The 14,877-nt window shown below is 36.1% G+C and overlaps 2 protein-coding genes across 8 annotated transcripts in view; both read left to right on the top strand.

The window, feature by feature from the left end:
• The window catches only part of ptpn13 (protein tyrosine phosphatase non-receptor type 13), a 62,402-nt gene extending 52,711 nt beyond the window's left edge, over positions 1–9,691 (top strand). For 4 of the 7 annotated variants that reach the window (XM_043221162.1, XM_043221161.1, XM_043221164.1 and 1 more), the window contains 18 exons: positions 438–591; positions 726–881; positions 1,499–1,670; positions 2,039–2,249; positions 2,382–2,467; positions 3,256–3,317; positions 3,722–3,877; positions 3,961–4,126; positions 4,497–4,583; positions 5,287–5,393; positions 5,560–5,615; positions 6,399–6,496; positions 6,579–6,727; positions 7,411–7,501; positions 7,634–7,971; positions 8,051–8,266; positions 8,865–8,927; positions 9,015–9,691. In XM_043221162.1, coding sequence (XP_043077097.1) covers positions 438–591; positions 726–881; positions 1,499–1,670; positions 2,039–2,249; positions 2,382–2,467; positions 3,256–3,317; positions 3,722–3,877; positions 3,961–4,126; positions 4,497–4,583; positions 5,287–5,393; positions 5,560–5,615; positions 6,399–6,496; positions 6,579–6,727; positions 7,411–7,501; positions 7,634–7,971; positions 8,051–8,266; positions 8,865–8,927; positions 9,015–9,092 — 2,446 coding nt within the window. In that variant the 3' untranslated portion in view covers positions 9,093–9,691. The other 3 variants (XM_043221165.1, XM_043221163.1, XM_043221167.1) reach the window with 3 other exon arrangements.
• A 775-nt stretch (positions 9,692–10,466) lies between these two features.
• The window catches only part of sdad1 (SDA1 domain containing 1), a 5,301-nt gene continuing 890 nt past the window's right edge, over positions 10,467–14,877 (top strand). The window contains exons 1-19 of the mRNA XM_043222164.1: positions 10,467–10,671; positions 11,101–11,205; positions 11,290–11,388; positions 11,525–11,635; positions 11,723–11,794; positions 11,941–12,041; positions 12,130–12,187; positions 12,372–12,446; positions 12,619–12,720; positions 12,833–12,902; positions 13,060–13,163; positions 13,267–13,324; positions 13,466–13,524; positions 13,801–13,877; positions 13,966–14,063; positions 14,153–14,229; positions 14,469–14,595; positions 14,664–14,755; positions 14,835–14,877. The exon at positions 14,835–14,877 is cut by the window's right edge and continues 145 nt beyond it. Coding sequence (XP_043078099.1) covers positions 10,582–10,671; positions 11,101–11,205; positions 11,290–11,388; positions 11,525–11,635; positions 11,723–11,794; positions 11,941–12,041; positions 12,130–12,187; positions 12,372–12,446; positions 12,619–12,720; positions 12,833–12,902; positions 13,060–13,163; positions 13,267–13,324; positions 13,466–13,524; positions 13,801–13,877; positions 13,966–14,063; positions 14,153–14,229; positions 14,469–14,595; positions 14,664–14,755; positions 14,835–14,877 — 1,618 coding nt within the window. The 5' untranslated portion in view covers positions 10,467–10,581. The remainder of the gene's footprint in view (positions 10,672–11,100; positions 11,206–11,289; positions 11,389–11,524; positions 11,636–11,722; positions 11,795–11,940; positions 12,042–12,129; positions 12,188–12,371; positions 12,447–12,618; positions 12,721–12,832; positions 12,903–13,059; positions 13,164–13,266; positions 13,325–13,465; positions 13,525–13,800; positions 13,878–13,965; positions 14,064–14,152; positions 14,230–14,468; positions 14,596–14,663; positions 14,756–14,834) is intronic.

Raw genomic sequence — 14,877 nt, 5'->3', positions numbered from 1 at the left:
TTGTTTTATTTTACTTTTGTTGTTTCATTTATTTGTTTTTTTTGTTTCAGTAGGTATTAATCACACAAAGCATATTTTATTAAAATGATTTATTTCTTTTTTAATCATTGTTTATTTTACATTTTATTAATTGATTTTACTTGTTTTTCCATGTTTATACGTTTTAGGTTTTTATCTTTCGTTTTTTTAATTATTTTTAATTATTTTTTTTTATTTAATTTAAGCATTTAATAATTATTTTAATTTTAAATAATGAAAAACAAATTGAATTACAAAAAATTTTAATTTTATTTAATTAAATCTAAAAAATGCAATGTAATAAAGTTTATTTGCTTCTTTTACTGGAGAGCTTTTTATGGAGAACCTCACATTTTTCCTAATATGTCACAGAGTGCATGTTTATTAATTATGTTCCATTTCCTGTCTGTGTCCTGCAGTGATTTGGACAGCCCTGCAGTCTGTATGTCATCTTCTCCAGCCCTGCCTGAGATTGGGATCCTGAGCCCCAGTCCAGATCCTCTTCCTCCGCCGCTGCCAAACCCACTTAACCTCTGTCTGCCAGATCACGGCCAGGAGGAAGAGTTCATCCCTGTGAGTGAACGTTAGCTCGACTAAATTCTGTTATTTATCCAGATTATTTTCCTATGACAATTTGTAGTGGAATATGTTGCCTGTCTTGAAGATCTTCTCTGCTAAGATAAAGACAGGAATGTTTGTCGTTTTAGGAAGTGGAGCTGAAGGTTTCTCTGGTGAAGTCTGATAAAGGAAGTTTAGGTTTCACTCTCACCAAAGGGAACGACAATAATTGCTACATCCATGACATTATCCAGGACCCTGCTAAAGGAGATGGCCGGCTACATCCAGGGGATCGCATGATAATGGTAAAGCATCACTGATAAGTGTATCTTTCCTGCTACTTTTCTATTAAAAACTTGATGTAGCTAGTTAAAGTAATACTCAAAATCATTTTTTTGTGGACAATCTAATTTTTATTTATTTTATTTTTATTTTTTTAATTTAAATTTTCCACTACCAGTTAAAAATTTAGATTGGTAGGATTTTAGTTTTTTGAAATGCATTTCAATACTGCATTTATTTTCTCCAAAATTCAGTAAAAACTGTAATATTTTGAAATATTACAAACTGTTTTCTAGTTATAGGTATAAAAAATCTCTTTGCTTGCACTTTTGATCAATTAAATGTGTTCTTACTAAAGTGTTAATTTATTTATTTTTAAATAAATAAATAAAATAGTTTAACTTAATATTTCAGTATTTAATTAAAAACATTTTGTTCTTATTTTTACTTTTTCAGTTAACGTTGATTTTATTTCAAATAATAAAATGTTTAAATGGTAAAACGAAAATTATCAATATTTTTGTCCGTCCATTTTCTTGTTGATATGTTTCTTAAGGTATAGTTTTGTAGGCCTTTATCATAAACTGTCATATAACATGGCCTAAAATCTGCAAAACGACTCATCTTTCTCTGTTTATAGGTGAATAACACAGACGTGTCTGGCATGAATCACACCGAGGTGGTCAACCTGGTTCGTGCCGCCCCCAAAGTCGTGGACCTGGTGGTCGGCCGCGTCCTCGAACCTCCCAAACCACCAATAGAAGCCCATCTCCTCCCCGACATCACGTTTCAGTGCCACGACGAGTCCTTAGGTAATGGAAACAGCGGCGTATATAGTAACTGATCCTCTTTACCACTCAATGCCTTCGGTCTTCTCAGAAATACCCAGAATCCCGCTGGGTGAGTTGAATCTGCAGCGTTCGACCCATTTGTGTGGTGGATTAGTAGTATCTGACTGTCAGAGGTCAACGGGGCTTTACCGGGTCACGCGAAAACACAGATATCCATCAGAATAAACAAAGCCCACCTGCGTTTCACTGGAAAAATGAGCTCATGGGGTTAGACGACACGCCAGATAAGGGTGTCAGGTTTCAGCCCGCTCGCTAAAAAGCAAAAGAAAGAAAAACAGAAGGTGGTGTTAGGGTTAGTTAAGTGTTTGTTTTCTGGGCGTCTCTTGCAGGGCTTGTTCTCGACGGAGGAAGCGACAGTGGGTTGGGCGTGCTGTACGTAAAGGACATCATCCCAGGATCCGTAGCTTCTGCGGAAGGCAGCCTGAGACATTTGGATATCATACATTACATCAACGGCGCTCCGACGCAGGACCTGACCTTGAGCGAGAGCCGCAGACTCCTGCAGCTGTCACTGAGAAATCTCAGTCTCAAAGCCACCAGGTGAGTTACTCGCTTCACCTTCACCAGATCTATATTACTTTCAACTGTTGGAAAGATACTTTTGACGGCTGTTGTTATGTGATATGCGTGACACTTCTGGACGGGTGCCACGGTCTAACTCTATTTCCGCAGGGATGGGAAGCCTGTTTTTCCGGGTGAGGAGCAGATCTCATTATTAAACAATAACGTCAGTCCTAAAGTCTCACAGAGCATGAACGGTAAGTGTATAAACTAGTAGTAACCGCACTTTAAAAATAAATACATGAATCAAATCGGTGTTCTGTAGTTTGGGGTCAGGAGGATTTTGTCATTTTTGACAAAAATCACACAACCAAGGCTGTGCTTATTATGCAATCAAAACTGTATTATTGCGAAATATTATGTATTTTTAGGATAACTGTATTCTGTTTGATTGTTGTAAAATTTCCTGCATCAGTTATCCAGTAACTCTTCAGTGTCACATGATTTGATAGAGATCTGAGAGATTCTTTAGAAACACAGTTGTGGAAACCGAGGTTTTCGTTCAGGATTCTTTAAATGGATTTGAAATGGAAATCATAAATGCATTTAATGCCGCTTTTGGTCAATTGAATGCATCCTTGCTGAATAAAAGTATTAAACAAAGTCATAATTGCAAATTGTCAAAACTAAAATAAAAGGCAATACATTTCGAGTTGTCGAAGACATTATGAACTGACGTAACACTGACGTAACCTTGGTATAATGTAACCATCAGTGAAAATTTCTAATAATATCTGCATGCCTAATTCTGATTAGTTTGCTTACTAGCACATATTTGCATATTGAATTCTAACTAGCTGTTATTATATTATAATTTCAGCTAATGTCACCCCATTAACTGTGGTGAAATCACAGTAAGATGTGATCCAGTGTTTATTGCTTTAATTAAGGGTATCAGTTGTTTCTGATGCTCTGGTTAGCTCTCTTCTGGCTGTAAGCTGAGTAATATACACAGTGGCCTCATTTCTCTCTCTTTGTATCATAGGTTATCTCCATAGCAACGATCGTAATGAATTGGAGGCCCTCTCCGGTATCTGTCCCGCTGAGGTAAGGACCTGTCGAACTTCTGGTAAACTATTACCTAATATTGATCGGTGCTGCTCTGGCTAAATATTTTATCACTAAATACACCGATTTCAGAAACAGAAACTTCTCAGGCTCGATATTATAGTATGGGTGCCGCTGTTCTGTGGCGTGTGAGACGGGAAACAAAACTGAAATTTAAACTGAGGCAGGTCACACAGACAGGTCAGATTTCTCCAGTCTGTTAGTTAAAAGAGGAACAGGTGAGAGGAATCGGAGTCGATTTTTAGGAAACACGGCAGCAGGCGGCACGCGTTGAGCGAGGCTTCTACCGCTGTAATTGTTCACGGGATTTCAATACCAGTTTATCTTTTCGCTCACGTTATGCGCTCTTTATTTGGCTCGTTTCTGGTCTATTGTGTTTACAGGAACAGATTGTGAAGCTGCAGTTGGAGAAGCCGCCTGCAGGAGGCTTGGGCTTTTCTGTGATTGGCGGAGAGAGGGGTATTTTTGTGAAGTCCATCACACCCGGAGGCACCGCGGACACCGCTGGCACATTGCAAGTCGGCGATCGTTTACTGAAGGTATGTAACTAGCGGTTTTGGAAAAACGCAGTATGTTGTTTGATAGTTACGACAGCTAATTCTCTGGGTGTGTTTATGTGCAGGTGAATGAGGATCTGATGATCGGCGTGTCTCACTCTAAAGCGGTCACCACTATCCGTAAGGCTAAAGGCTTGGTGCACCTCATCGTCTCCCGTCCACCTGACCAAATGCCCAACACGTACCTGGGCTTTCTGCCTCTCAAATCCAACGGTGTGAATGGTAACAACGGTACCTACATGCCAACAATATCATGCTATATTCATATATATATATATATATATATATATATATATATATATATATATATATATATATATATATATATATATATATTTATTTATTTATTTATTTATTTATTTACTTCTACTAAATCTACTAGTCTACAGAATGTATGTATATTTTAAATTCAAATATTATTTAAATTATTTTCAGTGTTAAATTATTCATTTTATATATTTGTTTTTATATTATTTAACAAAATAGTTCTTTAATATTTAAATATAAATAGATTTTTTTAATATAATTATTTTTGTTTGCATAAGAGTAGTAATATAAAAAGTATCATACAATCTTACAAAAAGTCTGTTTTCTGTTTCAGATGTAAGTGAGGACAGCGGTGTGAAGACTAAAATCCAAACGCCATCAGAGCAAAGCAAGACCAACCCACCTCTCCTCCCTCCAATAGGTACAGTAAAGATAACATGACCAGATTGATTTTAGTTTTTGTTTACATGTTTAATTAATTCTATTATTCATTAATATTTCTCATTTTTATTATTATCAATATGATGAATTGTAATGTTTTGATGCATTGCATTTAAAACATGTTAATAAACTATAATATGATTTTATTCTTAATTGATTTAAATGTATTTATTAATTAATTAAAATTGTATTAAATATATTTTAATTTAGTCAATATTTTTATTTGAATGCACATTTTACACATTTCATATACGTCAAGTACAGTTAGCTATTTCATAAAAATATTTTTAACTCCTTTATTTTTTTGGTGTCATTGTTACACGTTACATGTGCTTACTATTACAACATCTCTAAATTATGCATAATTACATGTAAGTAACCCTAACCATGTAGTAAGTACACTTAAATGAATAATCACGCTGTAACAAAGACACCTTAAAGTGCAACCACACTTTATTTTACAGTTCTTTTCCATTTGTATATATTATGTACTTATTATATAACAACCTTAACTCTTGTAGTTACCTCATAGTACTAGTTTTAATGGTATACTGTTTTAGTTACCTATAATAACCCCACATGACGCATTATTCTGGCAGATTTCTCATCAGAATGTCACCTGCAGATGTGAGAGTGGAGTATTTACATGATCATGACTGTGTGTGTGTGTGTGTGTGTTTTAGACTATGACACTGGCTCTCTAGAGAAAGGGAAAGGAACAGAAGGAAGTGGTGACCTATCAGAGGACACAGACTGTGACGGCTCATCTCTGCCGGAAGACTCCCCAGAGGTACCAGCCATCTGTAATCAAAATTTGAATACGTGCAGTTTTGCAGCAGACAAACAGCTCATAAGATCCGATCCGATGATAAAAATGGACTTTGAGGTGATTGTATTGACTCGTAAAACAACGCATCTGTTTGTCTGAACTACATACCATGTTCTTCTGTCTTCAGACGTCTCGGAAGGCTGAGTGGAAGGAAGAAAATGTTGACGTTGCTCTGAACGACAGGTGAGGGGAAAACGGTTCTGCAGCTTTCATACCACTCAAGTATTTTAGATTTCAAATACCAGCTTTTATGAAGCAACTTGAGACATAAACCACCCAAAATACTTTCTATTTATTAACATGAATGAATCCAGGCTATTTGTATTTACCGTATTGACCCGAATATAATCATTGACCCCCGTATTGACCCCCCTTTTTCCAGATTAGATTATTATTTTTTTTTTTACAATTAGCATTATTTTTCTTTATCACTTCTTTATTTTTATTAATTATTAATTATACTATAGCAATTAAACTGTAGTCATTATACTATTCATTACTAATTTATTTTTCTGTTTGAATTTTTGTTTTGAAAGTGTGGTTAAAAACTGGTCAAATGTACCAACAATGACGTTTAAAAATATACGCTTTGCGATATACCATAAAAATAACATCGTAATTATATATCATCTATTCTATCCATCTTATAGCAGCCTGCTAAACCTTTGTTAGCAGTGAAAGTGAAATCTCATTGCAGTCAAACCTGGATACTTTCTTACGTTTTAAAATCAGAGAGGAAATCCGATCCCATCAGTCTCGACTCAGTCTGTTTTCCCTCGTGATCTTTACAACACACACACAGCCTGTGTCGTGACACACTCGTTTTATGCGTACTGGGAGTATTATAGACATGTTAAAGTCTAGACCCTGAATAAGAGATGACCGCTTTAATTCAAATGTATTTCCAAGAAGAAAAAAATCTCATATTCGGGTCAATAAAACTCATCAAGGGTTTGTTGTTGTCAGTGCCCTGCAGTCATCTTCAGGTCAGCTGGATGAGGACGAGTTCACGTGGGGAAGTGATGAGCTGCCGATAGAGGACTTCAACTCTAAATTTACCGAAGGTCAGTCTGCTGTTTTCGTATTGTGCTCGGTTACGAATGGGTTGTAAAGCCCAGATCTCATTCTTCTTATTTATTTTCTCAGATGGCCCCATCGTCACGGAGGAAGAGTTGACGTCTCTGCCGTTGGTTAAAGTGGTTCCTGACGGTCATTATACTTCCTCTAACCTCAACACTATAGTCCGTATGATGAGAGGCCTGCTGGAACAGAAAGTTCCTCTGCAAGAGTTTGAGGTACAGAAAAGGTTTTGCTGTGCTATATATTTAGCAATAAAATCTATTTGTTTTATCTTAGAACATCTTCTTCAGTCAAAAAAAATGATAACCCCCCCACAAATTACTTGCGTGTAGAAGTTTAATACTTTACTACTAAGTTACAAAATAATGTTACAAAAGATTGTTTTTCTTTTGGACTTTCTATGCATCAAAGAATACTGGGGGAAAAAATCATAATACATTAAAATGTTTCTTGTGCAGCATATCAGCATATTAGAAGATCATGTGACACCAATGACTAGAGTAATGATGCTGAAAATTTAGCTTTGCATCATAGGAATAAATTACATTTTAAATATTAAAATAGAAAGATGTTGTTGTTGTTTTTTTTCTCAAAAGGCAGAAAGGTTTATTTTAATGTGCATAATGTTTTCTTTCAAAGAACCTGCAGAAATTGCGGCCCTTGGTTTTTTTTAATTATTGCAATATTTCACACTATAATTTTTTTTATCAAATAAATTCAATATTTTTTTTAATTAAATTCATCCTATGTAATTATATTCCTGACCTTTTTAACCTATTTTCTTATGTCTTTTCTTTCTTTTTCTTTCCTTTCCTTTCTTTTTTTAATTTTTGGCAGAAAGGTAGCCTTTTATGGATATAAAAATGTATTTTAATGTGCATAATGTTTTCTTTCAAAGAACCTGCAGAATTTGAGGCCCTTGGATGAATGTCTGATTGGTCAGACCAAAGAAAACAAGAAGAAAAACCGATACAAGAACATCGTTCCATGTGAGCTATCTAATAATTTCCATAAATGATTTTCCTGTTCATCTCTGTGTGAAACTGTCTCGACTCAATCTGTATTCTATGCAGCGCTACAGTAATGAAGGTGACTTGACTCTTAATTCTGTCTTGGTTCAGTCGACACAACCCGGGTCATGCTGGGGAAGGATGGTGGCTACATCAACGCCAACTTCATCAAGATGCCTGTGAAAGACGAGAACTTCCTGTATATCGCGTGCCAGGGGCCACTACCCACCACGCTGGGGGACTTCTGGCAGATGGTTTGGGAGCAGAAATCTAACGTGATCGCCATGATGACACAGGAAGTGGAGGGGGGGAAGGTGAAGTGTCAGAGGTACTGGCCCGACACGCCCCGCTCGCCCGAGATGGTGGATGACCATCTGCAGATCACACTGGTCAAAGATCAGCACCTGGACAACTTCGTCATACGCCTCATAGAGGTCAAAGACATCCAGGTCAGTGTATCTGTCTGTATGTTTATCAATACACTTATGTTTCAGTGCATAAATGAGCACGTATATCTGTGTCTCGCAGACTAATGAGATCCAGAGAGTCACTCATCTGAACTACACAGGCTGGCCTGATCATGGAACCCCGACTCAACCAGAACAGCTCCTCACGTTCATTTCCTACATGAGACACATCCACCAATCAGGACCCATCGTCACCCACTGCAGTGCAGGGATTGGCCGATCAGGAACGCTCATCTGCATAGACGTGGTTCTTGGCCTCATCAGCAAAGACGCAGATGTAAGCTTATCCTTTGAACAATGGAAGTTTATATTTGTAATGGTTTGTACTTTTTAAATGTTTTATTTAGAAACATTTTCAAGAAAAATAAATAAATATATATAGACACACACACACACGTATATTCATTACAATAAACTGACAAAAGTATTCTTGCAATAATTTAAAATAACTTTTCTAAATAAATGATAGAATAAATTGGATGAATTAACAAGACACTTCACTAAAAAACTGGTAAAATAAGTGATATAAATTATTTTTGAAAATGAATCATTTTTTTAATGATCACCATTTTGTCTGGCTAAAGTGTACAAGTTTTTGTTTGTTTATGGCAACACCTCATAATACCTAAATAAATTATATAATAAATGGTATAAATAATAATAAAGTTAAGTCAAAGGTTCATGAAATGGGTAAAAATGCTTATAGTACAATAATCTAATAATAAACAAAATGTAAAAATTATATATGAAGAGTTCATATATTACTTGAGAACATATATAACGAAGACTTTACAGATAACTTTTTTTTGTTGTCGTCATGTTTTTAAGGCGTTATTCATTTTAATCATTTGTCGTCCACTTTTTCCTCTCTTTAGTTTGACATATCAGACGTGGTCCGTACCATGAGACTCCAGAGGCAGGGGATGGTGCAAACAGAGGTAACGGCTTCATAACGACTGATGCCTTTAAATGAAGATTAATGCTGCTACCTTCTGTGTGTAACATTGTGTGTTTTTCCTTTGAAGGAACAATACATTTTCTGCTACCAGGTCATCTTGTATGTGCTCAGATGTCTGCAGGCGGAAGAGAAACTCTCAGGATAAACCGTGGACTCCACTGCCTTTCTGTTCTCCTGACCGGCTCGAGAGATCAGCTGAAACAAAAAAAAAATACCTGAACGCTTCAGAAGCAGTTTCTTCATTTTCCTGTTGGGGTTTTGACCTCGCCAGAACAAATTTGTCTTAAAATGTTTCGGAGGTCAGTGACGTGTACAATCCTTACAGAATTTCGTGTTTTCTTATCGCTTACATTCTTGACCATTGGCTGCTACTTCTTTAAAAACATCTATTTTATAATTTATCGTTTTTTGGTTAAAAAAAAAAGTTTTTTATAGGTTCCTTAAAGATTATGGATCAGATAAATAAGAAACATTCATATTTTTTTGTGGTAAAAAAAAATAATTCTTGTGCATTTTTAATAAAACGATGCTGGAAATGTTGCCTTGACAGAATACGAGACAGTATTTGCTTTGTAAATCTTTTAGAAATCACTGAGTGCCAGTGGTAATCGAAGAAATTGAAAGTGTTATATTTAGTGTGATATTTATCATATGAAATCTGTTGATATGTTTTAAAGCTGTTACATACTGGACAATTTGCAATTTGTAAATAAAAGAATATAATGCCTTTATGGTTTTCTTTAATCATTGTGTTTTTGACGTTTCTGTTACTGTGGAAAAAAAATGACATGCCAGTGAATGTAGTTATATATATATATATACACACACACACACACACACACACACACACACACACACACACACATATATTAGAATATTATGTTAGGATATGATCAGATAAAAATCTGAAATCTGACAGAGCAAAAAAATCATTAAAAAAGTCCAAATAAAGTCCTTTACAATGCATATTAATTATCCAAAATTAAGTGTATATATATATATATATATATATATATATATATATATATATATATATATATATATATATATATATATATATATATTTATGGTAGGAAATTTATATCTTCATTGGCATAAAAAAAACCATACAATACAACCCATACAATGTATTTTTGGCTTTTGCTAGAAATATAAACGTGCGACTTATGAATGGTTTTGTGGTCCAGTGTCACATAAATCTTTCAGGCGTTTAACAAAAAAAAAAGACCTAAAAATATGCTGAATGTAAAATAGTCCTCATGCAGTACCTCCAATGTCCACAGGGGCCGCTGAAAACGGCTTTTCTAAATGATAAACGAAACGTTTCGGATCTTCGAATAGAATTATTCACCCAATGATTCACTGATTCGCAGCGCTCGAAACTCCACGCGCTGGTGACGCCTGCTGGTCAAAAGTCTGTAAATGCACCGATTCAAAACAAACGATTCGCAAGGTTTCGAAGCTTTGCAAAGCAGCTGCCGCGAGTGAACGAAGCCTCTGAAATTTGCGGAATGTCCTTTCTGGTTCTCCGTACTTTACTGGCAACATGGCGACCTCCTCGTGAGCCACGCTGGTGCTGAGTTAATCAAATCACTAAACGTTGTTTTTTTACGCTCAGTATAAAATAAGTAAAAATGTCGGGGCGTCACAATAACAAATTACCAACGAACCTCCCACAGTTGCAAAATTTGATTAAGAGGGATCCAAAGTCCTACACGGAGGAGGTAAATAACTTGCTACTAAATTAGTCTAGCATGGGGTGCTTTCCTAAACGCATCGCTAGTTAGTTCTATTGAACTTTATTGCTAATGACGGAACTTACGAGCATAACTGCTTTTGTAAAACGCATCACTGGTCGCTAATAAATCGATTCATTAAAATGACATTACTCAACGTTAAGCGGTTCGTTTATTTATTAAACCTACCATAATATCCAATGGAGACGCATCCTTTTTAATTTCGCTAGTATTCATTAATTGGACTATTCAAACAGCGAGAAGTAACTATTTTATTATTATTCGTTCTGTAGTTCATATACAGCAATCTGCTATTGATTTTCGACTTGTATTACTCTAAAGTAAATACATTTATTCTACGTAATAAATGCTTAAACGTCGTTCAAAATGAATCTAAATGATATGTTTTTGTTCCAGTTTTTGCAACAGTATCGCCACTATCAGTCAAATGTGGAGATCTTTAAACATCAGCCTGACAAATCCAACAAAGACCTGGCAGAGCTGGTCATGTTTCTGGCTCAGGTACGGAGGTGCTTTCTCTTCAACCATGTATACGTGTGGTTTAGAGTTCTGTTTCTATCAGCTAAATGTAATGTTCGTCTTCAGGTTGGACACTGCTACTTAGAGGAGCTGTCAGATTTCCCGCAGCAGCTGACTGATCTGCTCCTAAACCATCATACTCTGCTGGAGCCAGATCTCAGAATGGTGCGAATAATATAATTTATGGTTTCGCTGACATATCCTAAATTATGCGTATGTGCATCGGTTGTAAGGTAATTAAGATCTGTCTTTCGGGGTAGGGGTTGTTTTGAACTGTGTTGTTTTTAAAAATCTCTTACAGACATTTTGCAAAGCTCTCATTCTCTTGAGGAACAAAGATCTGATCAGTCCCACCAGTCTTCTGGGGCTGTTCTTTGAGCTTCTGCGCTGTCATGACAAACTTTTGCGGAAGGTCTGTGAATCATGCCGTGCGCTTCTCTTTTCAAAATGTGAATTATTGCAACGATTGCTGATGAGGAAATGTCCCCTCTCTCCTCAGACGTTATATACCCATATTGTGACCGACATCAAAAATATCAATGCCAAGCACAAAAACAACAAAATGAACACGGTAAGTACTTGTGCATTTTCCACCGAGTCTTATAATTGAAGACCTGTGGCTCTTATAATTTTTACTTTTTGAATTGTGGATTTTGGGCTGAAATGTTCACTGATGGGTTCTTGAGAAGTTTCGTGTGTGTTTGCTTCTGTGCTCAGACCTTACAGAACTTCATGTACACGATGCTGAGGGATTCCAACCCCGTGGCTGCCAAGATCTCTCTGGACGTGATGGTTGAGCTTTACAAAAGGAACATCTGGTGAGTCCTTCAACGGATGCGTCTTCGTAAAGCAATGTGATGCTGTTAAGTATGATTTACGCTCATAATTCTCATATTAACTAATCAGGAACGATGCCAAAACTGTGAACGTCATCACCACAGCGTGTTTCTCCAAAGTCGCAAAGGTAAGATTTTTATTTTTTTTGTAATAAATACGAATCGCGGCATTTAAACATAAGTGTCTGCTTGCGTTAGTTATTGACAATTTATTTACGAATTATTCACTACATTATGACTTTATACCCTAGGCTGCTTTTTAGGAAAGCTAGGGAACTCAAATAACAAATTTTAAATCTAATCTTCTCTCAGATCCTTGTCGCTGGATTGAAGTTCTTCCTGGGAAAGGATGAGGATGAAAAGAAAGACAGTGATTCGGAGTCTGAGGTATATTTCATTTAATTTTTTAAGAAACAAATACTTTTATTCACCAGCATTTAACAGTACATACCTGCATAATGTTGCAGCAATGCTTCTGTCTTAAATAAATGCTAATCTTTTTAACTTTCTATTCGGCAAATAATCTTTAAATGTTTTTTTTTTTTTTTTTCTTTCGCAGGATGATGGGCCGACAGTCAGAGATCTAATGGTTCGATATTCCACTGGAAAGAAATCTTCCAAAAACAAGAAGAAAATGGAGAAGGCCATGAAAGTTCTCAAGGTTGAATTCAGTGTCAAAATATTTTAGTGTCATTTATAGTTAACTTTTTTTTTTATTAAGGTACAGGATTTAATGTACTGACTCTAATGTACAAACTTTGTTGTTTTCTCAGAAACATAAAAAGAAGAAAAAAGTGGAAGTTTTTAATTTCTCTGCCATCCACTTGATCCATGATCCACAAGGTAAGGCCACCGTTTCGCACTGAAACAGAAAATATATAAAATACTCACAGATATCTGGTACTTAAAAGGCTGCAGGTTCAGACCCACCAGGGTTGATCAATCAACCGTCGCTTTCTATAAAAGCATTTATTTTGTAATTAACATCAGAGTTATTCAGACTTTGCAGAGAAGCTCCTGAAGCAGCTGGAAAGTTCAAACGAGCGTTTTGAGGTGAAGATCATGATGATGGAGCTCATCTCTAGACTTGTGGGAATTCATGAGGTAATTTATAAGTGAACGTTTTAATTTAATTCTACTTGCACATTTTAGAATGTACTATTTTCTCAGTTATGTTATCTAACCTATTTTCTTTCTGTCTTCATAGCTTTTCCTCTTCAATTTCTATCCATTTGTCCAGCGGTTCCTTCAGCCTCACCAGAGAGGTAAACACTGTTTATAGAGCTCTTACTCAAATACGGTGCAATTCACTTTAGTGTCCTTGAATGCGTCTTTTCTAATACTCATGTCTTCAGAGGCTGTTTATGATCTTTTCATGTTAATATTATTATTTTTATCTCCCGCAGAGGTCACCAAAATTCTGTTGTGTACCGCCCAGGCCTCACACCAGTTGGTTCCTCCTGAAGTAAGAATTGATCGTGTTGCATTTCTCATTACCTTACTTATTATTCTAAAAAAAATCTTTATTTTGAGCTATGCATTCATCAAGAATCTTGAAAAAAAAATTTACTTTGTAAGAATATTTTACATATCTGTTTTTTGATCAAATAAATGCAACATTGGTCAGCATAAGAGACATTTAAGATTAAAAAAAGACATTAAGATCTTACTGAACCCAAAATTGAATAATAATTCCAATGAAGTTTAAATAATGATGAATTAATTACTGTTGCATCTACAGATCATTGAGCCAGTCATCACGACCATCGCCAATAACTTTGTTACAGACAGAAATTCAGGAGAGGCCATGACAGTTGGGTAGGCGTTGTAGAAATCTCAAATAAAATGAACTGTAAAAATTACTGTAGGTCATTAGAACTGATTCTTGTTCCTCCTCATATCACAGAATCAACGCTATAAGAGAAGTGGTCGCCCGCTGTCCTCTCTCAATGTCAGAAGATCTCCTTCAAGATCTTGCACAGTACAAATCTCACAAAGATAAAAGTATGCCCTTTGGTACCATTAATTGTCACTGCCTCTTCATTAAGTATGACGCAAATAAAATATTTTTCTTGTCTGTCTTTATTTTCCAGATGTTGTGATGTCTGCCAGAGGTCTAATCCAACTCTTCAGAGATCTCAATCCAAAGATGCTACACAAAAAAGACAGGGTGAGAAGCCCAAAATATTAAGTTAATTGATCATTAAGAGATGTTTGTCTCGCAGCAGTTAGCTTATTAAAATGATCTGACGGATCATGTGACACAGAGTAATGATGCTGAAAACAGTGCTTCGAAACACAGGAATACATTTCAATGTTTAATACATCAAATAGAAAACATGTTTTTAAATTGTGTTGTATTGAATGGTTTTGTTTGGTTGAGTAACATTTTTGCATTTGTGTTATCAGGGCAAGCCCACAGAATCCTCCAAGGAGGCCAAAATCCATAACTATGGAGAACTTGAGGCCAAAGACTACATCCCTGGGGCTGAGGTGCTGGAAGTGGAGGAGAAAGTAGATGATGAGAAAGATGAAGGTATGTGAACTTTTTCCTAAAGTAATGCCAGTCAGAAACCTCTCTGACCAATTTCCTCTTCCTCAAAGATGGCTGGGAGAGCGCCAGCATGAGTGAGGATGATGAAGATGGCGAGTGGGTGAACGTCCATCACTCCTCGGATGAAGATCAGACAGAAGTGGTGAGGATCTTATCGCTTGATTAGATTGCAGTGATGGGAATTGATGCATGTGAACCAGTTTTGTGTTTCTGCATGTCAGACTGAGAAATTAAAGAGCATCCCAGAGGACGAGCGGAAAGTTA

Source organism: Puntigrus tetrazona, chromosome 21 (assembly GCF_018831695.1).
Source record: "Puntigrus tetrazona isolate hp1 chromosome 21, ASM1883169v1, whole genome shotgun sequence".
NCBI lineage: Eukaryota > Metazoa > Chordata > Actinopteri > Cypriniformes > Cyprinidae > Puntigrus > Puntigrus tetrazona.
This window is presented reverse-complemented; position numbering and strand designations above follow the sequence as displayed.